Raw genomic sequence first — 26,114 nt, forward strand, 5'->3', positions numbered from 1 at the left:
AACTTTGCAAATTGTTTTTTGGATATTGCAATAACCACAAACCTTGGGCTCCTCCAAGCACAGCCTTTTCATCAGCTCAGTGCTCCCATAGCTCACAACAAGGAAACAAAATGGGAGGTAAAACAAAGCAGGCTTGTTTTGGAGGAGGAGGGAGATACCTTCACACTCCTGCTCATCCCTTCAGTGCTCTGAAGGAAAGGCAGCCCAGGGCTCCTTGGCACAACCCATTGAGGACAGATGCTGCTTGTGAAGCAAGCAAAACCCAGTCCTTCAGCCCCAGCACAGCCAGCACCCATAAAGGCAATGTGAGCCAGCAAGCACTATCAGCATGCATGCACATATACCTGGTTGATCAGGGAGAGACAAAAAGCCCCAACCACAGACCTGCCCCAGACCTCAGCCCTCATACACCACAATGCACTGCCATGGCAACGGCTGAGGCCTGCAGATTGCAGCCAGCCAGGCCAGGCTGGGAGCACCAGGGGGTGCAGAAGTGGGACGGGGCTCCCCGGCTGGCCAGGGGGAAGGAGGGCTCCCCAAGGTTGGGCAAGGTGGGTCAGGGTGATCCAGCTCCCTCTGGTTCCCATTTCCTACCCCCAGCCATGCAGCACCAGGTTCTGCTATTCCCAACCTAGCAGTGCTGCTATTCCCAACCTAGCAGTGCTGCTGAAAAACAGACGTTTCTGGCAAGGAAAAAAAAAAGGGATGTAAAAACAGAAAGGAAAACAACCACAACCACATCTCTGTCTGTGGGCAAACAAACCACTCTAGGCAGCCAAATTGCTCTGAAAGCACTGGTATAACCTGTTGCGTGTGCTGTCCCTGTTCCACTTCATTCCGGGCTGCCAAGAACCGTCACTGTTTTGGTTTTAGGGTATTTTTCTGGAGAGAAAAAGTGAAAAGGAAATTTGGTTTGTTTCTTAAGTTGACAGCTTTCTTGGAAAAGAAGATGTAGTGTGAATGAATGAAACAGTGTAAATTGCAGGGAGGCCAGACTTCTGGCAGGTTTACTGGCTCCCAGTGCTCCAAGAAGGAAGTAATATGACTTCCATTATCTACATAGGGAAAGCCAGGCCAAGAGAAACCCCTGTCAACTGGATAACACCACCTAGCATCAAGACTTTAAAACATCACAGTCAGGTACTATGACCAGAAAGCTGCATGGAACGAGTAAAGAGGCCTGGCAGATTACAAGAGAGAGAAACAGACGCCTCCAGAGGTTTAGAGGAATGGAGAGAAATTGTGTACAGGAGCACAGAGGTGTCTGATTGGAATGAAAGAGCAAATAAGATAGGGGGAAATGCTGGTAGAGTATATCAGAGAATAATTCTGGCAGTGTATCTGTTAGAGTATGGCCAGTCCAGGGGGAGGGCTAACAGGAGACCTGCTGGTTGAAATATATGACAGCAGGCTGTACAAGATATTAGAAATCATACAGCTAGAAAGGAAAATTCCTGTTAAAATACATCTAGTTTTGCAGTTCTTTCTCATCTATAAATCTGTGAACTAAGCTTTAATGGAGAGAGAAGAGTCACAGCCATGATTCCTTTTGCAGCTGCTTTTTCTTTGGTTCTTAATGTCATTACTACTACTATTTATTTATTTAAACAGCAAGTTTTGGAATCATGAACGTGAATCTGGATGAATTTGAAACCAATTTGGAGAATACAGTACACAGCACAGAGGAACAAGACAATGAAATCTGGAGGACGTACACCGAGAGAAGCAACCTCGTACGGCAGTACCTGCAATCCAATCTGAGCCTCCACGTCCTTGAGATGCATGAGAAGAAAGTGGAGCTTCTGAAGAAGTGTTGCTATTACCTCGAGGTTCTGCCCACGTTTTTGATCCTGAGAGATCAGAATCTCTTGGCGCTTCCTACCAGCATCTTCCAAGTAATCGACCCCTGGAAATTCCAGAGGGTGAAGAAAATGGCAAAATCCCAGACTGAAGTCCATCTGCAGCTTTTAACCCACCTGTTAGAAGAGCTGCAACAAGGTCGGGAGGAGCTGGTCTGCTACGTAGAGACCTGTGATATGGTAACCTTCCTCTCCAAGTGGGACTTAATTAAGCAGAGAATGTCAGACCTCTCCAACATAATGAGCAAATTCATTTCCATTCAAGTGTCAAGAAGACTCTACACCAAGCACCGACTGGTGTCATGTGCAGATATTAGAGGGAACAAAATACCAGACATCAGGCTTTTTCTCTGTGCAAAGATGCCAGTTATGTTCGATCGAAAGGAATCATTTGCACACAGGAACTGGGCCCATCTCAAGTGGTCTACCGAAAATCAAGAGACACCCCACGAACAATATGAACTGCATTTTAAGTTACTGAAGTGTGGAACTCAGGCAGAATTTGGACACTGTGGGCTGATGACACGTACTACCAACAACTGTGTAGTCCAGGGCCTGCTGCCTGACCGATCATACGAGTTCATGATCAGAAGAGCAGAAACATACACGCTTGTCTATGAACTATGGCATGACACCATCACACTGACGACAAAAGCTAACGTAGCTGAAGACAAAAGCACCTGAGGACCAAAGGATGAGGTGGCTGACAAGAATGTTTTCTCATATTTTCCATATGAACAAAGTGAATGAGAAGAAGAATAAAGAAAAAATATTTAAGCATTTTGTTAAGCTATGTTTGTTTTCCCCCTCCCCGAAGTCACAATTAAGGTGACTACAAGGTATGGGGTCACCAGAGATCTCAATTTCATTCTCACCCCTTCCAGTGCAAGGAGATTAAAGATAACCACTCAGAACAGGGTAATATAGTGTAATATAGCCACAGAAGACCAACACTGAGCATGCCACGCTCGGTGCTACTTTTCCTTTCCACTATTTGGTTCATTCAAAGCATAGCCACCCCCACGCAGCTTCTGATTGAACCACCATGAAATGAGAACTTTTAGTAAGAAAATTTATTACTTAAATAAGAATCACTTTCACAATTATGGCTTAAATATAGAAAAAAAAAAAAAAAAAAGGAAAAAAAAACCGGAATGTCGAGGTTCATTTATACAAACGTTAGAAGCAGGTAAAAATGTTTGTATCCAAAGAGTCAGTCGAAGTCTGTTGCAAGTCACAGAGATAGAAATTTAACACATTTAACCTTCCTTAACTTACGCTTTATGACACATTTCATTTCTATTAAAAAATAAAAAGCCAAAATGACGATTTATTGCAGTAAATTTACTGTCCTACACACATCAGGCCGAGCCCTCAAACACAGCCCAGTGGGCTTTCAAAAGTAAATTAAAAACTCTATGTGCAAATAAAATCTGATCATTTTGAGCTTGTTTTTGGTATTAAATTCTATGATTCTCTCTGTTCACGAGTACAAGGATGAGAACGTGAGATTCGGCTGGCACTAACAGTCTAAAAAAGGTTTGGTTAATTGCACTTTCTGCTAGCCCTGACTATCGCAGCTACACAACCCACTCCAGAGATAACCTGACCACAGCAAGAGCACCCAGCAGCCTGGCATGGCTGTTAGTGCTGCACCTTCTGCAGCTCTCCAACCTGCAGTCATCGCTGAGATAGATGGCTGCATTTCAGTCACCTACAAGGTTATTCCTATACAAAACTATTCCTACACAAGCTCATTTTGGAATTGCAGTAATATTTGCAAAAGCAGCTGGCATGGAATGGTTCAGATCCAGGGTGGAATGGCTTTGAGGTGCAACAAAGGACACCAGTTTTTCCCACTCTTAGAACCAGCAGTACTTCCCAAAGGCTGCTGTCCCATGGAGAACTGCAACCATCTGTCAGTTCTTACAAGACCGTGGATGTACAGATCAAACCCATCAAATGCAGAAGCGCAGGAGGGTAGCTTAAAACAAAGAACAGAACTGCTCCATAAGTTCTCAAGTCTAATGGAGTCAGAACGCAGTAACACAGCATTTAAGGGCTTTGTCAGACACAATGCTTTCTTATTGCACATTCCTTCACACTGGGAAGAGCTGCAATCAGTCACAGGACAAAACTCATCTCTGCCATAGTGCTGTGAAGTTCTTTGATGCCAGGGATGACTTGTGTCCCAACACAATACATATATATGTATGTAGTGCAAAAACACTGTGACTGCATCTTGGCCCCATCCTATGTGACCATCCAGGATCAGCCACGTGGTGTCATGGAGAGCTGAAGCAGGCACTTCATGTATTCCCAACTGAAACAAAGCGAAGAAATTCTCCTTCAAAACTATCGTGCTTCTAAAAGCAGCTCCACAATTCAGTAGAGAGCACCACTTCACCACAGTGCATCCCTCTCAGCCTCTGGCTTCCCGGTGCGAAGCATCCTTCCCCTGCAAATCACAGCTTCCAGTACTCAGCAGTTCGGCTGCTTTAAATAAAAACATACATTATAGACACGTGGGATGAGCTCACCAGGTTTCCATCACCACTCTTAAAAACTTCAGGCCACGGACTGTGAAATAAATTCATAGATTTAAACATTAATAAATTAGAAGCAGCTTTAAAAAGATATGGGGCAAAGAGGGAGTGGGGGGAATCTTACAGGAGGAGATTTCAATTAAAACTCAGAACAGTTTAAAATATCTTTACAAACTCCAACATTTCCTCGTAGGAGCAGTCCTCAGTTTCCACTAACTGTATGCTGGTGAGGACAGCCTCCTTTGTACAGAGGGTAAAAATCTATTTACAAAAGCAGCTTAGCCTTGGCTCAGTGATATTTACAAGCACAAGAACAGCACTTTGACTAGACAGCATGGAACGTGGTTCTCTGCTTGCTTTCTTCCTTCTCTCGAGAACAAAACCAAACCAACAAGAGATTATTTTCCAGCTTTGAGAAATAAGAAGCCTTAAAAAAAATCCCTGGCCTTGATTTTAAAATGAGTGGTACAACTCAGAAGGTTTGGTCCCATAGGGCAAATCACAGCTTGCCGTGTGGATCTGCCACGTGCAGTCATTCCACCTCTGACAAATGGAATATGTATTTGGTCCCCAAAGCACAGCTGCACTAACAGGATGGTGGCTGCACCGAGCATCTTCTAGTTAAAAAAAGAATGGCCATCAGTAAAGTCACGCATGCCCATCCGCCCACTTCCAATGCTTTTTGGTTTGCTTGAGGTGAAAGTTCCTATACAAGGTTGCAGGGATATAAAAAACAAGTCCACAAAGCACACGTTGAGGCTGAGCTGTCAACATGCAGGGAGAGCTCCTGACTTTCCCAGTGCATTTGACTCATGTGGTGGTTCACGTTCGAATAAAGGAAAGATTGCGTCCTTCCCAAGGCACACGTAGCACAGTTCGGGTGAAGAGGGACGAGCTCATCAAGGCAGAACTCATCTTCATCGGTGGAAGCTTAAAGTCCTCTTGACACAAATCCCTTGGCCTGTTGTATAGCAGTTATGATCTATGTAGTGCTGGAGCAGCCTCCTCCACAAAGGGTTGCACTCTAGGAGGTACCGGTTCCCTGTTGGCACAGGGAAGGGAGGCAGTGGTCAAGAGAGGATCACACAGTACAACCACAGACACTTCTGCTTAACATTGCTAGCCTAGCAGTGCTGGGTAACTCTGGGGATATTCCTGTCTGCCAGAGCTCTATGAAACCACAGTGCCCTTCTCAGTTCTGCCACATTTGCAAGGAGTTTCCTTACACATCACAGCCTCCATCTGCACAATTACTGGGAAACTAAGGAGTAAATTCTGTTAGAAGAGAGGACTAGGATGCAAGTGATGCAAACAACACTGTCCAAAATAAAGAGAAATTAACTCTACATGCTGCACATGAGCCACACACAAACTCTGCTTTGCCCAAGTTGCCCATATAGCCCAGTTTCAAAATCACAGAGAGCCTAAAGGGCAGAATAACAAAGCAAGACAACCAAATCTTACTAATGTGGACCTCCATCCCTTTCTGCAAATTGAGCTGCTCCCTGCAGGCTGTGCACACTCCCAGCTCACCCACCTATAATGCAGAGTCCTTCCTGAGCACGGGTGATGCCGACGTTGACCTGGTTTGGGTCAGTGACAAAACCCAGGTACTTCTTCTGCCAGCTCTTTGTTGGCCTCCTGTCGATCTCGTGTCGAGGGCAGGAGCGTACGGTTGACAGGATCACATATCTCCATTCACTTCCTAGAAAGCACAAATGAACCACGTATTTGAGGTGGAAGTGTCTGGCCACCCATATGACACAAGACCCACAACCTGCAAGCACCAATTGGGTTTCTCCAGCTCTGGAGGCCATCCAACTCCTGCTCATTGATCTCTGCAGAGCACTTCCAATAGCAGATCTTTTTAATAACCCCTTCAGATGTCCTCTCCATTGAGCCTCCCACTCCCATCAGCCTCATTCCACTTGGGCACTGTAATTTATCACTATCACAAAACCCCCAGAAACTGGGTCCATGCATGGCTGCAAATACTCTGCTGTAGGATTTGTCTCAGTCAGAAGCTGCTCCAGCCCTTCCCGTTCCCTCCAGCCCCACCTTGGCTCTTCATGATGGTGCAGACGGTGATGCCGGAGATGCCTTCTTTCAGCAGGCGCTTGTTGATCTCGGACACCTGGGCGTTGTAAGGGCTGAGGATGGCGATGCTCTCCTGCCGGATGGTGCCATCTAGTGTCAGCTGCTTCGCAATCCTCACCTGGAGAGACCACGATTCTACTCACCTGGGAACCTCCAGCAGAACTCCAGCATGTCCCCAGGGCAGCGATGGTGACCAACTGTGCTTCTCACCTCTGGGTCTCACTTCCCTACCTCTGACTCTGGCCAGGAGCAGCACAGCAAGCTGCAGTCACAAGCAGGACCTGCACCCACCCCATTGATCCCCATCCATCTCACAGCTCACTCCCATTCACAACCCCAGGGCCCCGCTCACCGCTTGCTCCACTTCTTCTGGGTTAGCTTTGGAGTTCTCATTTCCTTCCTCGGTGGAAATCACGAGGCTCTGCTCCTTCCCCTCCACATGCCCAAAGATGATGGGGCAGCAGCGGTTATTCTTGTGGTACAGGACGCTGGGTTTGCGAAGAAGCTGGGGACACGTTTTCAGGCGATGCTCATAGAACTCCTGGGATGGGAACTCACAGATGTTTTTGTGCTGGTAGGAAAAATAAATACATAAATAAAATTATACAATGATATAATAATAATAAAAATATTCCTAACTGGCAGCATTTTTGGAGCAGGTTTCACCTGCAGTGCCACTCTGCTTTACTGGGCAAGGGCATTATTCATTGCCTGGCAAGGGAAATGGAGAATATCTATCTTCCAATGGTCTCAGCCAAACCCTGCTGATAACGTTTTCTGCTGCAGCTTGAGGACAGCCTCACCATGCGATACTGCGTGTCCAGCATCCATGCCTGCCCCTGGTAGCGCTCAAAAAGAGACGTCTCCATGCCAAGGCTCTTGCAGAAGTCATTGTTGACCACAGGCTTCAGCTGTTTGTGATCCCCAAGCAAAACGACCTGCAACAAATGGTGGATGCTTCAGCTATGAGAACACTGGCAATGGTGAAGGTCATCAGCTCTTTGAAAGACTGTTTATATTCAGATATTTGTTGCTATTTATTTATGTTACCTTTACAGCAACCTCAGACAAGGACCATGCTGTGTATTATATAAAAACCCTGACCCAGATAATGCAGAGCCTTATTCCCATCTGACAGGAGAATGACATCATATAGGAAGTCTGTGGAGATTTGCCCTCTGCTTCCTGCCATGCTGATAATTCATACATGGTTCAGGACATATTTTGGTGGCAGAGATGCTCACCTTGCAATAAAGCACCAAAACCACATCCACACAACTTGTTTTCCCTACAGAAAGCCAAATGCAAGATCAAATCCCTCCTTGGAAGAGCATGGTAAGAAGTGGGAGGTGCGTAGAAACTCAAGAGCTCTAAGCAGCCACCCTAAAGACAGCTGGAAAGGACTGACCTTCTCAGCATATGGATGGCTGACCAAAGGGATGAGAGTCTCAGGTTCTGTGGACATGGCACACTCATCAACGAGTATCTGCTTGACATTGAGCTTCTCCAGGGAGTTGGCAGATGCAGAGGAGCACGTACACAAGATGACATCGTGGCGCTCCAGTTCATAGGCACGAGCTTTCATCAAGGTACGTTTGTGCCTGGTGATGGATGCAGAAGACACCAGGTTACGTACAGCAGAAACATCTCTGGGTTCCTTATGCAGGAACCTGGCAGAGGCTGTAAATGATTATGGCTCTGTTAACCACCCCAGAACAAGCTGGTGGTCCTGGAAAAGGGCTTGAGGCACACACAGAAGGAAATGCATTTTGTTCTGAACTCAAGAGGGCAGAGAGTCAGGATGGGGGATGAGCACACATACTTGAGACTTTGGGACCAGAAGAACAATAGCATTGAGCAGACAAGCTGCTGAGGCACTAACTGTAGCACTAACCCTCAGCTAATTGCTTACCATCACTCTAAATGTAGAGCTAGTCTTTTTCAACTTTTTCACCTGGTCCCTTGGTTTGCATGAGCCAGGACAAACCTGCCGACTTTCAGATCTCTCTCACCACGGTCTCTTTCTACTCACTTCTTTATTTCATCTTCTGTAATCTCCTCTCCTGCCTTCACTCGACTGTCAAACTGACGGATCTGGTGACATTTGGGGTTTTCCGGCTGTCGGATCCGATGGTGCAGAATTATTTTGCTGAATAAAGAGACAATAATATAAATATTTTCCTTGTGGAGACCCCAGCTTCAACAGTGAAGCACACCACACCTGCCTATGTGAAGAAATCATGTTAGCTGAAGAAGTCACAACCAGAGTTGTACAGGTTTATAGACCTAACTCTCACTTTGCCCTTTGGGGACACAAAATACAGCAACCACCCTGTGACAGTCACAAGCAGGAATGAAGTCAGAGACTTTCAGAACTATTCAAAAAAGAAGTGAGGAAATCTAGGATATTTTCAACCACCTGAGTTTCCTGACCAGATAATTGATTTCAACCTTCAGTTGAAAGAAAGGGAAAAGCAGGTTAATAGTGCTGTTCTGCACTGGAAACCATGGCTGCTCTGGGCTGTTCAGCTGCACGGCTCCTACCTGAGCGCACGATTTGGCTTTGCATCTCGCAAGGCTTTACGGGAGAGGTGCCGGTTGCTCCCTGGGTATGGGAACTCCAGAGTCTCTATGGCCTCCCCATAAACTCTCAGTGGTTTCAGGTCCTTCATCTTCATCAGTATCTCTGGAGGAGGAGAAAAAGCCTGCTCAGATGGCACTGGATCAGCTTCTCTTGCTTCCCAGACTCCCATTCATCTCCCTCCCACCAGTACTATCTACTGCAGGGGCACAGGATGTGTGATTACCAGCAACGACGTCAACAGATTTGTTGGATGGGCCACAATACAGGATGCACCTTTTCCCTTGGGGCTCATCCTCATCAAGACACAGCAGTGACTCCTTCATGGTGGCCTCCTCGTTCAGCTTATGGAACCAGTAAACAATGTGAGTTCCAACAACAGTTTTCCCTGTGCCTAGAAAAGCAAGAATGCTGCTGAGAATGCTTTAAGCACAGTACTCTTGCTCTAGATCACTAGAGCCACAAATAAAATCCCAGAACCAACAGGACTGCCCTGAACAGCCTGAGGTGATGCCAACCTGCATTACCTTTTCCTGTACCACGGAAAGCAACAGCCAAGTTCTCACCTGCCTTTAAGGACTAAATACTCAAGGGCTGTCCCCTGCCTTACCTGGTGGGCCTTGGATGAGCGCGAAGGGTGTTTTTAAAGCATTTAGCACAGCCTGGTTTTGACTCTGGTTGAGCTTCCTTTGGCTGCCGGGGAGATCAAAGGATTTTTGCTGCAGGATTTTGGACTTGGTGACTGTTAGAGCAAAGAGACACAGAAACCAGTTTAAAGAAGGTTACTGATGTCAGCACGCATGCAATTCAACAGGAGGATGTGCCAGGCTGCAAACAATTGCAGCCCCATTACAAGACCATCCAAAAGTAATTCCCATCCCATGACAAGATGATCTACCCAGGAGACTTCTTTGCATGCCCCAGGGATAAAACCCAACCTGCACCTGCTCCAGTAGGAGCCTGCACCTCTGCCACCTGCACTCTATTGGGCCAGCAGCTGCCCCAACCCTTTTAAGGGAAACCTCCTGGCCTGAGAGCAGAACCCCAATGCCAAAGGCCCAGAGAAGCTCCAGGTCACCTGCCTGGCCAGCAAGGACCACAGTAGGAGAATGGAGAACATCTTCTCTACCTTTTGATGGAGGTTCATGACCAAGGGCAATGCTTTTAGCAAGTTTGGAGGCATTCTGGAGCTTCCAAATTGCATTTTCTTTCCGTCTGTAAGGGAAAAATAAGAATTATTGAAGTGTAGCATAACATAGAGAAAATTCTGCCCTACTGGGCTAACCAGAGCAGGAGTGTAAGCACACTTACACATCTGGCAGCATCTTTGGGATGAGCTCCACAGTGAACCTGGCAGAGTCCTGTGAGATTTCCGCAGGGATATTGTCCATAGACATGTAGTTGATGTAAAAATTCAGCGTCTGCTCATTACTCCTGTCTGACTTCTGATCATCACTGAACTCCTCAGTGAGCCCATGAGCCACCCAGGTATATGTATCCGGATCCACAGCAAGTTTGTTTTTGGATCTTTCCTTGTGACCCAAGGTCAGCTTCTGGAGGCTGTGACTAAGGCACTCCTCATCGCTTTGAAGGCTCTGGAGCTTCAGCCCACCCAGGCGAATGCACAAGTAGCACTGGTTGAAGTCCACCTCAATGGAACACTCATCCAGAAAGCTTTTCTTAAGGCAGAAAGTCCCTTGCAGCTGCCCTTTCCTTGTCCTTTGTTTTGCCCAGGATATTTTGACGTCATGGATGACGATAGAGTCATTTTCAGCCACCGCACACGACGCAGACTCCATGGCGCTCATTGGCATCCACACCTTGCTGTACTCTGCAGCACTCTTGTACTTGTCCTTGGATGGCAGCGTGGCGTATGCAGAGAAGCAATCAATTGGTTTTTCTGTGTGCTGTAGGCAGACATCAAAACCTGGTGTGACACACCACAGCTGCACAAAGGGCACCAGGAAGCCCCGGAATACATCAGTGGCGAGCTGGAACTGCAGAGTGTCACCAGCATTCAGCTCCACCATGATTTCCACATAGTGTGAGCAATCGCTCTTCCTCACCCAGCCCACGCGCCGCTTGTAGAGCTCCTTGTTCTTCTGAAGGAGAGAGGGCATGACATCAAATTTCTCCTCTCTGATGGCCATGAGCACATCTTGCCATGTCTTGGCCTGGAAGAGGGTGACACTGTGATCATGGAGAAGGCAGGGCTTCAGGATGTGGTCCTTCATTGTCTCCACTGAATACATCCTCCTCTTCCACATCAGCTTAACACTGCTGTGGTCCGGCAGGAACACAGGCTGCTCTATCAGCTGAAGAGCCCTGTAGTTGATTGCATGGGGATCAGGAAGGCTTTCTTTATTCAGTGGGAACAGAGCTTTAAAGTACCTGTCCGTTCCTTCGATATCTACTACAAAGGCGATCTTCTGCATGGCCTGGCCCTTCAGCTGGGTGGCCATCTGCATGCAGCGGGCTCTCTTCTCATACATCATTGCCTTGGAGTTCTTCTTGTTGAAGTCATGACAGAGGAAGTCTATGTCATCTGAAGAACAGGTGATGGGCTTCTTGCGGAGCACAGAATGGAGGTGACGCTGAACCACAATGTCCATATATCGGCGGATGGGAGAGGAAGCCCAGGTGTACGAGTCAACCTTCAGGGAGTAATGGCCCACTTTGGACTGGGCAGTGGGGTTGGAGCGACAGAAATAGGAGCGCCCAAGCAGCCTCCTGAACTCCAGGGCCACAGGAGCTAATTTCGGGTGGATGTCATCAGTAACAATAAGGTCTAGCATCTTCTGGAGGTCAGAGATATGTGCAGCAGACTGCAGGTGCTCCCAGATGGAGTCCAGGAGGCAGAACTCTACTTTTTTTGGGGGGTGTTGGTCTGAAGGCTCATCTCCCAGGCAGTGTGAGAGGTGGAGGGACAGAGGAATGATATGGCTGTACTTGTTTTTCAAGAGTGAAAGCTGTTGAGGGTTTGGCTTACCCTGACACCGGAGAGGAGTGACATTTTTGGTGACCTCTTTGTTGGTGAGGAACTCAGCCACAAAGCTATTGAACATGATCATGAGCTCTTCTATCATCTGGTGGGACCCCCTGCTGCCCGGGGAGCTTTCCTCATCCAGCTGGTCATAGAAGCAGTCTTCCTTCAACCGAGACTTCCTGTGGATCCTGGAGAAGTGATAAGCCACAGCAAGACAGCCCTCCAGGGTATCAAAACGAAGCGCATCTGCACCTCCTTGGTAGTGGTCCTGAATGCAGAGCTCTGCCTCTTCATAGGACAGCTGCCAGTCCGAGCGGATCACAGAGAGGGCAAAGCTTCCATCAGTTACCTTGTCAGTCTTTTTTTCTACAATGACAAACAGGGAGATCACACGACGGTCCTTCTGTGGCAGGAGGCTGCAGATGTCATCACTAACACGGGGTGGGAGCATGTGCACCGGCTCTTGCTCAGGAGCGTAGTAGCTGACACCTCGCCTCTTTGCTTCCAGGTCCACAGCACTGCCCTTGGGGATGATGCTGGCCACATCAGCAATGTGGATCCCAATCTCATAGTGTTGTCCAAGATCCCTGACACTGATAGCGTCATCCAGATCCCTCGCACCTTGAGGATCGACAGTGAAGGTCAGGTAACTCCGACAGTCCCTCAGGTTTTCCTTGCTGGGGTTCGGTTTGCTGGAGGTGTTGTATTTGGCTAACTCCTTGGTAACGACAGCTGAGTATTTCCTCTCCAAGCCATACTCTAAGTTGAGAATCCTTAAGCCTTCTTCTGAAGTCAGAGCCACATGCAAAATCTCAGTTACTATCCCCAAAGGGTAGTAGAAACCCTCCCGCCAGGCAATGATCTGGACAGAGAAGATCTGGCATCTCCTCGTGTCCTGGTTGATCTTCTTGCAGCTGACCACTTGGCACTTCCCATTGACAAGCTTGCGGACGGGAATAACATTAGGCTTTTCTTTCAGCCCTGGCACAAATATTTTGGTGACAGTGGGATCGATGGGTATCATCACACGGGGATCGAACTCGTCCATCGTGCAGATGAAGTTGCGCTCCCTCTCGGCACGCTTCAGGATGCCCACCACCTTCCCCTGGGGCCGCAGGCTGCTGTCAGCTGTGCTGTTCTGCAGGATTTCCACAAGCACTTCATCACCAGTGAAGGCTGTCCCGCAGTGCACTCTGCCTTTGATCTGAATGGTAACAGCTGGAGAATCATCAAGGGGGAAGGCTGAAGCCTTGTCAAACCCTTCTTTGACCAGCTCACACCTCTTGTACATTTTGGGGTGCATGTGCAGATATTTTTGCATCACCTGAGATGAGAAGCTGACGTATTCCTGCCTGTCTTCCCAGTGGTTTGAAGTGTCAGACTTCACACTGAGCAGCCCTTCTTCGGACACTGTCACCAGCACGTTCTTGCTCTCATCTAACAGCTCCTGAAGGATGGGATCGTCAGGATTCATGCTGTCAGTATCAGAGCTCCAGGAATCTGTGTCACTGTCCTCATCATTGTCCTCTGGGCTCCTCCTGGACCAGCTCTCCTTGTCGCACGCTGCCTGTTTGATCTGGGCCATGGTCAGGTTCGCTGGGGAGACGCTCCCCTTCTCAATGCACTCCTGGATGAAGCGCTTCCACACCTTGCTGCACTGACCATGGGAGCACAAGGCCACCGCATCCCCCACCGCAATGACCTGTGACTGAGCCCTCGTCATGATGGTGTTGAGCACCCTGGCCTCATTGAAGAACTCAAGGTTGTGGGAGGCCGAGACACGCAGGCTGTCGCTGGTATGGACTGTGCTGATGATGATGACCCGGAACTCACGGCCTGCACCAAAGGAGACAAGGGAGAAATCACTCAGCATAGGAAAGATCTTCAGGATTGCAACATCTGTGAACTAGGATGGATGCCACCAAGTGAGGGGTTGGAATGAGATGATCTTTGAGGTTCCTTCCAGCTCAAGCTATTCTATGATGCTAAGTCACCACCACCCATGCACTGTGAAGTCAGGGGAAAGGCCGGGCACTGAAGCAGTGGCGGGGACAGGGTAGTGCCCCTTTCACTAGTGCCCCTCTACCCTCAAGGACAGTGCTGCCAGCACAGCAAATAGCAAACAGCAGGAGGCACCCTGTGTGATTTCTGAGCTAAGAGATGGTAAGGAAAGGGTGTAGAGATCAGGAACACACCCCAAGGGGTCAGTTATTCTCACCACCAGGAGTCCTGGCTGTACAACAAAAGACAGTAATAATAAAAACATGGATGAGAAACAAAGAGTCACCTAGAGGACAAAACCAGCCCTATCCCTCCCTCACCATCAACAGAACAACAGACAACTCCTTCAGAAACTGTTCTGCATTTTTACTGTGATTGGTACCCACAGAGAATGCTGGTTTCAGTTCCCTTCCATTGGTGTCCCTGGGGATTCATGATTCACGCATGCTGGTGGCTCAGGGATTGAACTCACAGGGTTCCCACCCTCCTTCCCAGCAACACCCATAAGTTTGGAAGGAGTTGATGGCTGAGTACAGATTTAATTCAGTGTAAAATCTTATTGACTAAGGCAAGAATGAAATAAAGGAGTTACCAACCAGACAGGAATGGAAATCAGCCAAAGGATTTCTAGTTGCTCTCTCCTCATCAGCACTATGTGGGTTGCAGCACTGGGGAGCTGTGGGGAAGGGCAGCCCCACATCACTCTGCCCAAGAGGCATTTTGCCATGAGAGCAGCTGGGGTGTTTGCAGGGAAATGTACAGATGGGCACTCACCATACGAGCATTTCAGTAAGGACAACATTAAGATGCTCTGCTAACCACCCAGTGTCCCTTCTTCCTGCCCATTACACAGTTACTGCAGCTGTGATACTCTCCTGCCTGCAAACTTGACTAGGAAAGTCTTCAGTGGCAAGCAGGAGACCTCAAAATGAAACCAGACTTTATTGGCTACAGCACAGGACACAAACCTGGCAAGTTTTCATAGTTTTCTACCACCACATCCAGTAGTTGTTTCTTCCTCAGCTCCTGTCTTATAGCAGAAACCTGGTAAGAAAGAAAGAGGCACAGCTGAACACATCTTCAGCACAGGAATGCCAACCCCTGAGCTACAAGGTCCCTCATCTGTCAGTAAGGTTACAGGACAGCAGTCAGTCAGTGGTGCATACATTCCCCTCCAGCAAAGGAAAGCATTCCCATACGTACCTGAGTCCCATGGGAGACCACACAGATCCTTTTCAGATCTTGAGCGCCCCACTCATACGGCCACTTCTGATATATCTCCTCCACTTTCTCAACCACTTGTGTTATCTCAGAAGCATTGTGCCAAGACATCATGGACATATCCCTTTCGGCCACACCAGGAACGTGGCAGAACATGAGTGGGTAGATTTCGGGGTGGGCTGGAATGTTCCCACTGGCATGGATAGCATTGCCTTTGCCAATGTAAAAGTGCTTGGAGACAAACTCAATGATGCCTGCAGTGGAACGATAATTCTCATTGAAGATGATCCTGCTCTTCATGGCCACTTCATGCTTCTCTTTCTGGTAAAACTGAAAGAGTCTGTTTAACAGGGTGTGATCCGCAGACTGCCCATCCCCAACACAGAACAGCTTTGGAGTTATCTGCATGTGGTCCCCAGCGAGGACAATCCGGGTCTCAAAAGTGGCATAGGAGAGTGGAATCAGAGCTTCACATTCCAGCATCTGAGCAGCCTCATCAATCATGATGTGGGTGAAGTACCCCGGGGCAACCTTCAGGTTCTTGGATAGCATGGAGGTAGTAATAATGATTTGGTGCCGGTCAATCTCCTCTTGTGTGGGGTAGCGGAAGAAGCGCTGGTCTTTAGTGAGGCAGCAGTACATCTGGGTGGTGGGGTCAGTCAGGCCGATGGGGCGGTCAGAGGATATAATCCTTAAGGGAACAGCCCAGGGATGCCCATTGATCACGTACTTGTGGAAGTACTCCCGGATGTAGATGTCAGCAGCACTGGAGAGGAATAAAAGGGGAAACTATCAAAGGATTGTAGGTGGTTTCCCTGACGTTCTGACCATGAAGACCATTATATTCTTTGATCACTCATCACCAAGCAGCCAAAATCTCCCCCAGCTTTGGCTGACCACGCACTCTTCCCAAGAAACATTCACAGATGTGCAAGGAAGCCACTAAATCCAACCATTATGTGAGAGCGTGGTTTAAAATATGAGTTAGTACTTGAGACTTGAGCATCACTCAGTGCTCACATGGAGAAGTCATTTAAAAAGCAACATGGCCAGTGAAATCTGTGGCCCTGCTTCTCTAGGTCCAGATGTGGCCCAATCCCCCTCCTCTGCTGACCTCTCGGCACCCCCAGCCCAGGCAGATTAGGAGTCACCTGTTCATTATACAAAGCAGTAGCCGCCTGCATGATGGGAAGTAGGCACTCAGCATAGTATAACTGCTCTAATTTTAACAACCTTGCATTCTCTCAAGGCAGACTCAACAGCAATCAGATCTGCAATTCCCTTTCCCTATAATCTTCCTGGAAAAGTCAAAACATTGACATGTGCACAGAGCACTTGCAGGCTCCCTTCCATTTCTTTCAGTACACACTAAAGGCTAGAAAGAAATATGGTCTCACCAGCCCCACTGTATAACAAAGCAGGAATAAGCTATCTCTTCTGCAAACACTTCCATCCATGCCAGGCTTCCTCCTAGCAGGAGTGCCAAAGCAGTTTAAGACATATTAATATATTTATTTAAACAAGTAATTGAAAAGCAAACTGGAAAAAGGCCAGCTCAGCTCAGCTCCCTCCCTCACACTCTGGCTCCCTCTCATCACACTGGACAATCAATACCCAGAGCAGGAACCCAGCCATAACTCCAGCTGCCTCTTCCCTCGCCCCCTGCTAACCTGTTGGTGTGAGTGCAGATCAGCACCCGTGTGTTGGGCTGCCTGATGACCTCCAGGGTGGCCATGGCCAACGTGAATGTCTTGCCTGTGCCGAATGGCCCGTAGATAAGAAGCGGTGGGACCTGCCGCTTGCTGGTTGCCTGGCCAGTGATGAAGGAGATGGCCAACTTCTGTTTGCTGTTCCCTGTCTGCGGCTGTCGGAGGCAGCAGGGGATAGAGCAACTGGCAACATCAGGTAGGACCAGTTTCTCATCCAACAGGCGGTCAACAGCCTGGTGCCACTGCCGGAACAGCAGCTGGTCGATTTGGAACTGGATCTCCACATTTTGGGAGGTGTTTGGCTTCAAGTTCAGCTCTGAGCAACATCTCTTTGGTATCTGTAGCCAGATTGTCTTCTCCGTGGTGGCTTTATTCTCCACGCTAACCTCATAAACTCGATTGTCTTCAGGGGGGTCAAGTGCCAGGAGGGCTGTGGGCACAGACCTATTCAGCAGATATCCCTCATCTGTGTCTGGTGAGAGGTTATAAGGGGTAGGCACTTCAGCAAACAGCTCGCCAGCCTGGGCGACCTTCATCCCCATGGAGAGGTTTTGCATCATGGAGGTCAGCGAGATGAGGACCCGCAGGTTGAGTCTGGAAGAAAGGAACAACCAAATTAACAGCAAATAACTGGACAATCAGAGACTGCAGAGGGGAGATCACCACCTGCCTCTAGCTAATCCACAGCCCTGGGATGAAACAGCCCTTCCCCTCCTACCACTCCAATACAAGCTACTTGTTGGCAGCTTTCCATCCATACGGGAAGGTCTTACAGACCCAACCCAGAAGAGATGGCAGCTTCACCACCAGCATGGCCCCAAGGGCAGGGATAGCAATGGGTCCATGGCTCGGATCCACACTTGGCACTTACTTGGCAATTAGAGCCTGCTCCGCTTCTTCCTCGCGGAAGAGGAAGCTGTGCATCCTCTCGCGGTAGTTGAGGCGGGTGATGACAGCACACGCACCGCCCTCATGCTGGGAGTCCAGGGAGAGAGCAGCAGGTTTGTACTTGGCCAGCAGATCCATGTCCTCGCTGGTCCTCACCACGCTGGGAATGATGATGCGATTGCCTCGATTCCACCGCACAAAGTTGACGGTGCGGCCGCTCCTCCTGCCAGTGGGGATGTGCTGGGGGGCATCCCGCCGGCCCACCCTCACCTTCAGCTTCTTCATGAGGACGGGGCGGCTGCCAAAATCGAACACCACCCACTGCTCAAAGATGCCCAACGTGCAGCACTCCAAGGAGATCTCCACCTGCGCCACGGGTGGGTCGGACGGCAGCTTGGCCACGTGCACACCCCGGAGGTACTGCAGGCCCTTCGGCAGCCCATTTCCCAACAGGAAGAAGTTGGCTCCAGGTTCTCGCTTCAGCAGCGCCACGTGCTGCAGGGGCTTCTGCCAGAGAAGACGGGGAGCCGTGAAATCCTCCAGCAGCCATTCCTCACAAAAGCTGCTGCAGGAACCAGCGCGTAGCGTTCATGACCTTCACCTCATGCAACCCCACTGGAAAGTCCTTTCAGCTTTTAGGAAGCTCACGTTTCAGTTTTACAGCAGTTAAAAAAGTCTGCCATAAACTGGAGATCTCTTTAGTTGTAAGAAGACAACTAGACCCATCCTTTTGCTCCTGACACCCACTAGACCCTGAGAAGGAGCATGGATGGATCTTCTTATTTTTGACATTACACAGAGGTGCTGAGAGCACTACCAACATGTTCTCATTCTGATCTCCCAGAAACCCATTGCACAGGGCTGGGCTTACCTGCGAGTAAACCTTGAACCTCCACTGGTACTTCAGCTTCCTGTTCTCCGAGTGCACATCCAGGGGCTCCTCACACACCACCTTAACGCCCTCAACATCCTCAGACATCTGTGGGAGAGGCACGAGAAGAGAAGGATGGGGGGAAAAAAAAAACATGTGGATCACACCATGGCAACATTTCCACCTGTTTTCTACTCAACCCCCAAGCAGGACCATCCATATATGCTCCTGCTCATCATTCCCAGCCTTGGGAAATGAAAGGCTTCAGGGTAGAGCAGCGTGTTCTGGCATTCAGAGCAGACTGTTGGTGCTTGGCTGCCATCTGGATGGGGTGAAGATGTAGGGATGATGCCTCTCTTTCTGCATCTCACTCAATTACAGTTGTGAGGCCATTGGGAAGCACGAACTCCCAACTCTGGCAATGAAGCCAACGCAGACCACAGGTTCCCTTCCCACATCAGATGCTTCTCACACCACAGGAGATGTGTGAGGCTACAGCTCCCACCCTGTTGCCCACAACTTACAATCAGCACCTCATTGGAGCACTTCTGGTATTCGGCAATGAGCCGGTCCTGGTAGGACACCAGCCCTTCTTTAATGGCCTGCTTCTTCTTCTTGTCAGCAACCTTCACCCTCTGGATCCACTCCTGCAGCTCCTCGTTGGAGTGAGCCTTGGTGCAGCCGTCCCCCATCTCGCACACCTCCGCTCTGTTGGGAGAGAGCCGTCCCAGCTGCCACCTGCACCTGGAAACCGCGCCGCCCGTGCTGCTGCCCGCTCCCTTACCTGCTGCACAGCTTGAAGCTGCTGAGCCCAAGTGGTGGAGCACGATGTACCCACTGCACAGAGGTGTCAACAGACAGCATCTGTGCGTGCTCCACGGAGGAGCAGTGGTTCTCAAAGCTCTCCTGCGAGCTGAAGGTCACCATGCACAGCCGGCAGTAGAAGTGCACCGGGGCGGGCGCTGCGGGCTTGCCGTTCTCCACGCACAGCCCCGGTGCTGGCAGCAGGTCAGAGCGTACCAGGCCGTGCTCCTTCTCAGCCTCCCACACCGCCATCTCCACATCGCTGTGCGCGTACTGGCAGCGCTTCTCACCGTGCCGGCACGGCTGCCCCTTGGAGACGTAGCGGCAGTAGCTGAAGTTGAGCATGAACTCGGGGCAGGGTCGGATGGCCGTGTACTGCTTCTTGCGCCGGCTGTCGGCCACCACGTGCACCAATAGTGGGTCCCAGACGCGGTGTGACTCGCACAGCCGCCCGTGGCCGCCCGCAGAGATGCGCTGAGGGCAACTGAAGAAGCAAAGCCTGCAGATCTCCTGGAACTGCCCCCCGAACTCACTCAGGATCTCGCTGCAGGCGCTGAGGGGTTCGGTGCTGGACTTGTCCCCCAGCTGTGCCAGCAGCACCGCCGCCTTCAGCCAACGCCGCTCCAGCTTGTGCTCCCGCTCGAAGTTCCACACAATGGCCTCCTCTGGGCTCCAGGCAAAGGTGCATTGGTTGCCATGCTTGCTGCAGCCCAAGCCTGGTCTGTAATACCTGCAGACAGCGTAGCGTGCTGGGTTTGGGAAGCCTGGCCGCCGGGATACCTTCCTCCAAGCAACACCATGGCGGCTGTGGCAGCGGGCCAGCAGGGTCTCATACAAACACTTGTGCTCCACGGGACGCAGGTGGTAGGTTATCTCATCCTCCCTCACGCTGCACTTGGAGCAGACCAGCAGCAGCTCCAGCTGGCTCTGCAGGCTGCCCAGCAGCACCTTGGGGCCTTTGGTATTCGGCATGGTGGTGCTAGCTGGCTATGTACCCACTGGCCATTGGTGCGAGCCCACAAAGCCTGACAAAGAAACAAGCAACAAGTGGCTTAGCAGGAAGCTAAGTTGGGCTATTTGCTGTGCTGGGACATTGCAGTCATGCTTCCCAGCTGTCAGCCAGAGCCGAACTCACCCACAGCACCTGAGCAGTTGGGGGCTGCTCCCAAAGCACTGAGTGCCCGTGGGTCTCAGAACCACATACGAGCTGCTCTGATCACTGTCGAGGCTGAGCGCAGCCCTCAGCACATCGCAGGCCTTGGACCTTTCCTGCACGCACCGAGGACCAGCCGGCAGCACTGCACGGCGTGATTAGGAACCGCAGTAACCACGACATCCTCCCGCAGCAGACCACGACAATCCCGCTTCCTCTTCCCTCTCCCAGCGCCTCCTCCAGCTCTGCACACTCTCAACAGTTTTCCCTTTCTTTTTCCTGCTCTGTTCCCCTCCCCGGATCGTGCTGGGGCACCACCAGGCCGAGCACAACAACCCCAGCCCGAGCCCCCAGCCCTCCTCCTCGTGTCTTGCGAGATTAATTAGGATTAATCCGCACGAACCGCCCTCCTTCCTCGCCGGCCGCAGCAGCCGAGGGCAGGAGCCGGGCACGCTCGGCCAGTAAACATCCGGCTGCAGACATTGCGGCTTCAGATGTGGGGACGGTGACTCAGTGCTCCGTGCCACTGGCGAGAGCATCCGCGAACAGTTTCCTGGGCAACCAGGGGAAGGGAGCATCCCCAGAAAGGATGCTGGGGGGCTTTCGGGGTGCAACACGGGACACGATGCTCGGGCAGATTGGGGCAGGACGTGCCACCAAGCAGAGCCACCGGTTCCGTGCTCAGCATCCACCTTGGGTTCCCAACCTGCAGCCCTCAGCCAGACGGGAAGAACAGCAGTTAACAGCTGTGGTCCTACAAACAGCAAAGCAAGGAGCCCAACTTTGTGCTGCTTTGCCCACCGCTGGGGTGCTGAGGCAGCGGGCAGTGATGGCAGCAGGACACAGGGCTGCACAAGTGGTCCAAACCTACACAATCCGCAGGGACCACACTGGATGTGCTCATACAGCACCACCCTCTTGCCGTGTCCTGCATGTGCCCAGTCCCAAAATCCCTCTGAGCTGCTGGATGTGCCTCTTGCTCAAGTGTTAAGGGCATCCCTGAGGGGAACATGGAGCCAGGGCTGCCCCATCCTCATCCCCAGGGCTCTCCATGGCCCCACAGCAGTGCCAAACTCCCAGGCAAAGTCAGAGAGCTTCAGCTCCTGGAGGTGGGAACCTTTGGGGTCAGGGACAGAGCTGGAATCCATGCCAAAGGTGGGATGTTTTAGCTTAAAAAAGCTGTGGGGGAACACTCTGGCTTTAAATGGTCAATTTTGCCGTTGTTTATTGGCTTCAGAAAGCATTTGGTTTTCAGCACGTTCGCTGTTTGGGTCTGTGAGTAGGAGGGAAAAGGAAAGGGAAGTACATGCCCCTGTTAAGGTCTTTGTGCATTAAAGCTGAGCTCCAGGGTTTTGTTTTTTTATCCCTTACAGAACAGAGAGGAAAAAAGGAAAAAAGGGGGAAAAGAAAGAAAGAAGCTGCAGAAGCTTTTGAAATCCAAACAGAGTGGCAGAGAGATGCAGAGCATGAGGGAGCTGAGGGAGGCTGTCCCATAGAGCAGCTCTCCTTGCAATGATAAGGCTTTGATGTCAACGGGACAAAATCCACGTGGCCCAGGGACAGTGGCAGCTGGTCAAGAGGCACATACGTATCCCTGCAACCTGCAGGTTGGATTTGGTACGTTTTCCAAGCAGCCCCTCCTCATACAAGCCTTCAAAACCACGGGCTGGCTTTAAAACCACTCATTCCACTGATGGGAGCAACGAGCAGCTCACATCACTGGGCGTATCGTGTCCCTGCTGCACTCCCAGCCCCAACTACACGAGCACCCTCCTCAGTCCCAACTCCTCACCAACGCGGATATGTGCACCCAGCCTGAAACCAGACCGAGCCAAGCCAGCACCTCACTGACAGCATCTGCCCATTTCAGGAGGCCACGCCGTGGGGCAGGGCTGTGTCTCGCTGCCACAGCATCGTCCTCCGTGGGGACCGTTCCCAATGGGACAACCCCATTTCCCCAGTAATGATGAGCAGATGAACGCACCGACGTGGCCGCGCACCCCCTCTGCCCTCCCCGCCCTGCCACGCTGGAGAGCAGCTGGGGGAGGAGGGCGGATTTTTGTCAGACCTTGCCTTCGTTAATTATTGACGGGAGATTAAGCAACGCGCCTCGCTGCCTCAAGCCAAGCGGCGTGGGGCAGGGTGCCGGGGCTGCACCTCCCCGCAGCAATGAGGGCACCCCGGGGATCCACACCCCGATTTCGGTCCCTGCTGTGTGACAGCCCAGGGCTCGGGGAGCCAGCACGGCTCTCCCACCCCCGTGCTTCAAAGTGCCGATGGGGAGCTCAAACTCCGCGTCGCGCACGGCCTCGGTGCACGGTGGCAGCCGCAGCTCTTTACTTTTGCTTTCTCCGAGTTGGAAAAGTTCAGACCGTGCCCCCAAAGCCCAGAAGTGCAGTCGGGAGAGCAGAGGGGCCGGGGGCTGCTCGTCTGAGCTGGCACTCAGCGCCCCGCCGGCTGGGAGCTCCACACCGTGCAGCCCAGCACTCTGCACCCCATAGCGGTTCCCTTCAGCCTCATCCCCCCCACTCCCCCTCCTCCGACCCCAGCGATCGATGCTGCGAGCTACAAGCTCTGAGCTGTGCGCCGTGCATCACCCCGGAGCGCCCGGTGTCACGCAGGACCCCATAGCGCCCCACCCCACGGGCACCCCGGGCCGGGCAGCCCCCGCAATGTGCCGTGGGTCGCGCTGCATTCCGGGGAGCCCCGTGCCCTGCAGCACTCGGTAAACCCGGTGAGCCCCGGGTCTCGACGCGCCGCAGCGCCCCGCGCACCTCACCCCGCATCACACCCGGCGTCCCCGGGCCCGCACCGCTCTCACCGCAGTTACTCCCGGGATCGGCCCTTTGCCACCGTCTGTGGTTTCTTTTTTTTGGGGCCTCCCCGCATTCAAACCGGGACCAGATTTCGCGGAAATTGCATCACGGCGGCCCCGCCCCGCCCCGCTCCTCCCGCCGGCACCGACAGCGGCACCGGAGTGCGGGGAACCGGGAGGTTGGGGGGGAGAAGATGCGCGGGGACCGGGAGGCACTGGGGGGGGAAATGAGCGGTACGGGGTTGGAGCGGCACCGAGGACGGGCGGACCGGCACCGGGAGGGGTCGCACCTGGGGTGATGAGCGGGAGCGGTGGGTCCGACAGGCGCCGCCCGCCCCGGGCACCGAGCAGGACGGCGGCTCTACCCCCATTCCCGGTTGAGAGTTCCCAGTCCCATTCTCGCTCCCGAGGGTCGGGGTACGCGGTCCCAGCTCACGGCCCCTCTCCCCATCCCCGCACCGTCGGGGCCGATTCCCGCTGCTCACCGCTCCGCTGTCCGCCGCCTCCGACCGAGACCGAAACGAACGGCGAAGAGCCTCGAGGATCCCAGCTCGGCACAGGGCACGAGAAGAGCCGGCGGTCTGGGCTTTAAAAGGGCTTCCGGGAGGGGCAGGGTTTACTCTGTTTCCTTTCTGTTTATCATCAGTTTCGTTTTCCATTCCTTTCCCTGCCTGAAGAGGTGCAGCCAGAAATGCAAAATTCAACCTCGAGCCGGAAAAAAACAATGTGTGTATATTAACCCACCCCAGAAGGGAGGGCACAGAGTCAAGAGCAGACATGGCACCATGCATCACCTCCAGGACTCAGCAGCAGCAGTTTGGGGGCTCCTCGGCCTCCAGCCGTGCCCCTCCCTTATCTGTCCCAGTGTTATCCCTCCCCTGTTTGCTTTGCCCCTTCTCAACTCACCTGCAGACCCCATGAGCCCCCACCCCAAGCAGCAGCCCATTAGAGTGGGATGCACAGACAGCCTGACCTGCTGGCACCGCAGCCTGACCCCAAAAAGGCACAAACCCATTGGAAGGCCAATGGAGTCCCCCAGGAGGATTCCCCACACTGTGGCAGCCCCCATTGAGCTGCAGGGCTGCAGCTGTGCACTGTGTCACCGCCCAGGCAAAGGGGCAGCACTGGGATGGGCTCTGAGCTCAGAGCTCTGCAGCCCCAGCTTTCCCTCCTTGTAAAGTTATCTCCATGCCAACATCCAGCTCGTTCTGGAAAGAGATTGGGCAGCACTAAGGCTCCTCCAGATGTGAGCAGCTGGGAAAGGGCCAGGGGACAGGAGGGAGAGGCTCAATGCTGGCAGTGGGGTTCTGAGTCCTGCTGCAAAGATGCATCGTGGGTGAGCGGAAAGACGGCTCAGCTGCAGGACAAGCAGCTGCAGGAAGCACAGAGGAGCCGGCAGCAGCTCACAGGCAGAGCGAGCAGATGGGGAAGGAGGGGCACAGAGCGGCTCCTGGTGTTTGTCAACAAGGATGGGCAGGCAGGGTACGATGCTCGCTGCCTCCCGGCCCCACAGCGCTGAGCTGGACCTGACCCAACCCAAGCAGTGGGTCGATGGGCAGCTCAGGTCTATGCACTGAAAACCCCACTCCCTGCCAACCCCATGGGGTGATGGCAGTGGGGCCACAGCCGTGGGGCTATGCACTGTGCTGTGCTTTATTAGCAAAGGGCAGGCGGCCCAGGACATGACCCTGCTGTCACCCTGGGCTGAGACTGAGCCTGGCGGCCTCTTCCTCATTGGGAGCATTGCTGGTTTGGGGCAGCGCTGGGTCACCCTTGGGGGGGGGAGGAACCGATTCTTTTTCCCCATGAAAATGCAACGGAAAGGCTGAGGAAGGCATCATCCGAGCACAGAGCAGGCACAGATGCTGCGATGCTGAGCTGCAGTGCTGCCCGTGGGCACGGATCCCCCCCAGTCAGTGCTGGGCTGGCCATTATCACTCAGAAATAAAGCACCACAACCACAAAACCCAAACAAACCCTCCCCTGCACGACGCAGGCAGAGCCGGGCTCACACAGAGCACCGAGGGCTCACCCTTATTTTACGGGTGGGATATCTCCCATAACGCTGCAGCTCTGTGAGTCGGGGCAGGGGAAGACATCGGCTTTCCACAATGCAAAGTGCAGGGCGTGCTCACAGCGCGGGGGGGTGAGGAGCAGGAGTGGAGCTGAGTGAGGAGGGCGAAGCTGCATCACCGTCACGGCAGCAGCGGTTGGGGGTGTGCCGAAACCCGGCTCATTTCAGACAGACGAACCCAGCCGTAAGAGCCCAGTTTCGGTTTCCATTCCTCCTGCAGGAGGAAGCGGGAGGAGGGGGGCTGGGGGGGGGAGCCCTGCGCTCGCTCAGTGCTCATCGCCTGGCACTCACTGCCCACGGGGGGTCCCTATGGGGCTGGAGCATCTCTGTACCTGCAGCACCAGCAGACAGCGGCAGCAGCGGGGCTGGGGCAGGCTGAGCTCCGTTAGAGCTGGGAGAACTGAAAGCTGCTGCGTCCAGGTGCTCCCCACCCACATGGGCTGCAGGTGAGAGCAGGGAGGGCTGCAGCACAGCCTGGAGTCACCGAGCAAAGGGCAGAAGCCTCTCCC

General features: G+C 52.1%; 2 protein-coding genes across 4 annotated transcripts; one reads left to right on the plus strand and one right to left on the minus strand.

Annotated features, from left to right (window-relative positions):
- The first annotated feature begins 1,211 nt into the window (after positions 1-1,211).
- On the plus strand, positions 1,212-2,636 carry FNDC11 (fibronectin type III domain containing 11). Its single transcript, XM_015881968.3, has 2 exons — positions 1,212-1,306; positions 1,612-2,636. Exon 2 carries the CDS (start codon positions 1,626-1,628, stop codon positions 2,541-2,543), a length of 918 nt encoding a protein of 305 aa, XP_015737454.3. The 5' UTR covers positions 1,212-1,306; positions 1,612-1,625; the 3' UTR covers positions 2,544-2,636.
- A 281-nt stretch (positions 2,637-2,917) lies between these two features.
- Positions 2,918-24,153, minus strand: HELZ2 (helicase with zinc finger 2). Of its 3 annotated transcripts, none has more exons than XM_015881893.3 (20): positions 24,017-24,153; positions 19,544-20,588; positions 19,284-19,467; positions 18,760-18,867; positions 17,872-18,395; positions 16,962-17,594; positions 15,274-16,057; positions 15,039-15,114; positions 10,395-13,905; positions 10,213-10,298; positions 9,694-9,825; positions 9,310-9,477; positions 9,047-9,188; positions 8,535-8,651; positions 7,911-8,103; positions 7,306-7,440; positions 6,855-7,073; positions 6,464-6,620; positions 5,943-6,110; positions 2,918-5,447 (listed from the first exon to the last, which is right to left on the minus strand). In XM_015881893.3, the coding sequence occupies exons 2-20, from the start codon at positions 20,533-20,535 to the stop codon at positions 5,323-5,325; spliced, it is 8,454 nt and encodes a 2,817-aa protein (XP_015737379.2). In that variant the 5' UTR covers positions 20,536-20,588; positions 24,017-24,153; the 3' UTR covers positions 2,918-5,322. The 3 variants fall into 3 exon arrangements, 2 of the variants coding, with proteins under 2 accessions (XP_015737379.2, XP_015737380.2); XM_015881894.3 differs by lacking the exon at positions 24,017-24,153 and adding an exon at positions 23,538-23,639; XR_014936009.1 differs by lacking the exons at positions 2,918-5,447; positions 5,943-6,110; positions 6,464-6,620 and having other exon boundaries at positions 6,995-7,073; positions 8,415-8,651.
- Between the last annotated feature and the right edge of the window lie 1,961 nt (positions 24,154-26,114).

Source organism: Coturnix japonica, chromosome 19 (assembly GCF_054131305.1).
Source record: "Coturnix japonica strain WE chromosome 19, WE-NBRP24, whole genome shotgun sequence".
NCBI lineage: Eukaryota > Metazoa > Chordata > Aves > Galliformes > Phasianidae > Coturnix > Coturnix japonica.

Bases quoted from the DNA above. Each gene is read 5' to 3' on its own strand.
- FNDC11 (XM_015881968.3), top strand. From the start codon at position 1,626: ATGAACGTGAATCTGGATGAATTTGAAACCAATTTGGAGAATACAGTA.
- HELZ2 (XM_015881893.3), bottom strand. From the start codon at position 20,535: ATGCCGAATACCAAAGGCCCCAAGGTGCTGCTGGGCAGCCTGCAGAGC. The intron at 13,906-15,038 runs GTTTGTGTCCTG...CCTTTGGTGCAG, and splicing joins AAACTATGAAAACTTGCCAG to GCCGTGAGTTCCGGGTCATC. The intron at 7,074-7,305 runs GTGAGGCTGTCC...TTTTCCTACCAG, and splicing joins TGGACACGCAGTATCGCATG to CACAAAAACATCTGTGAGTT.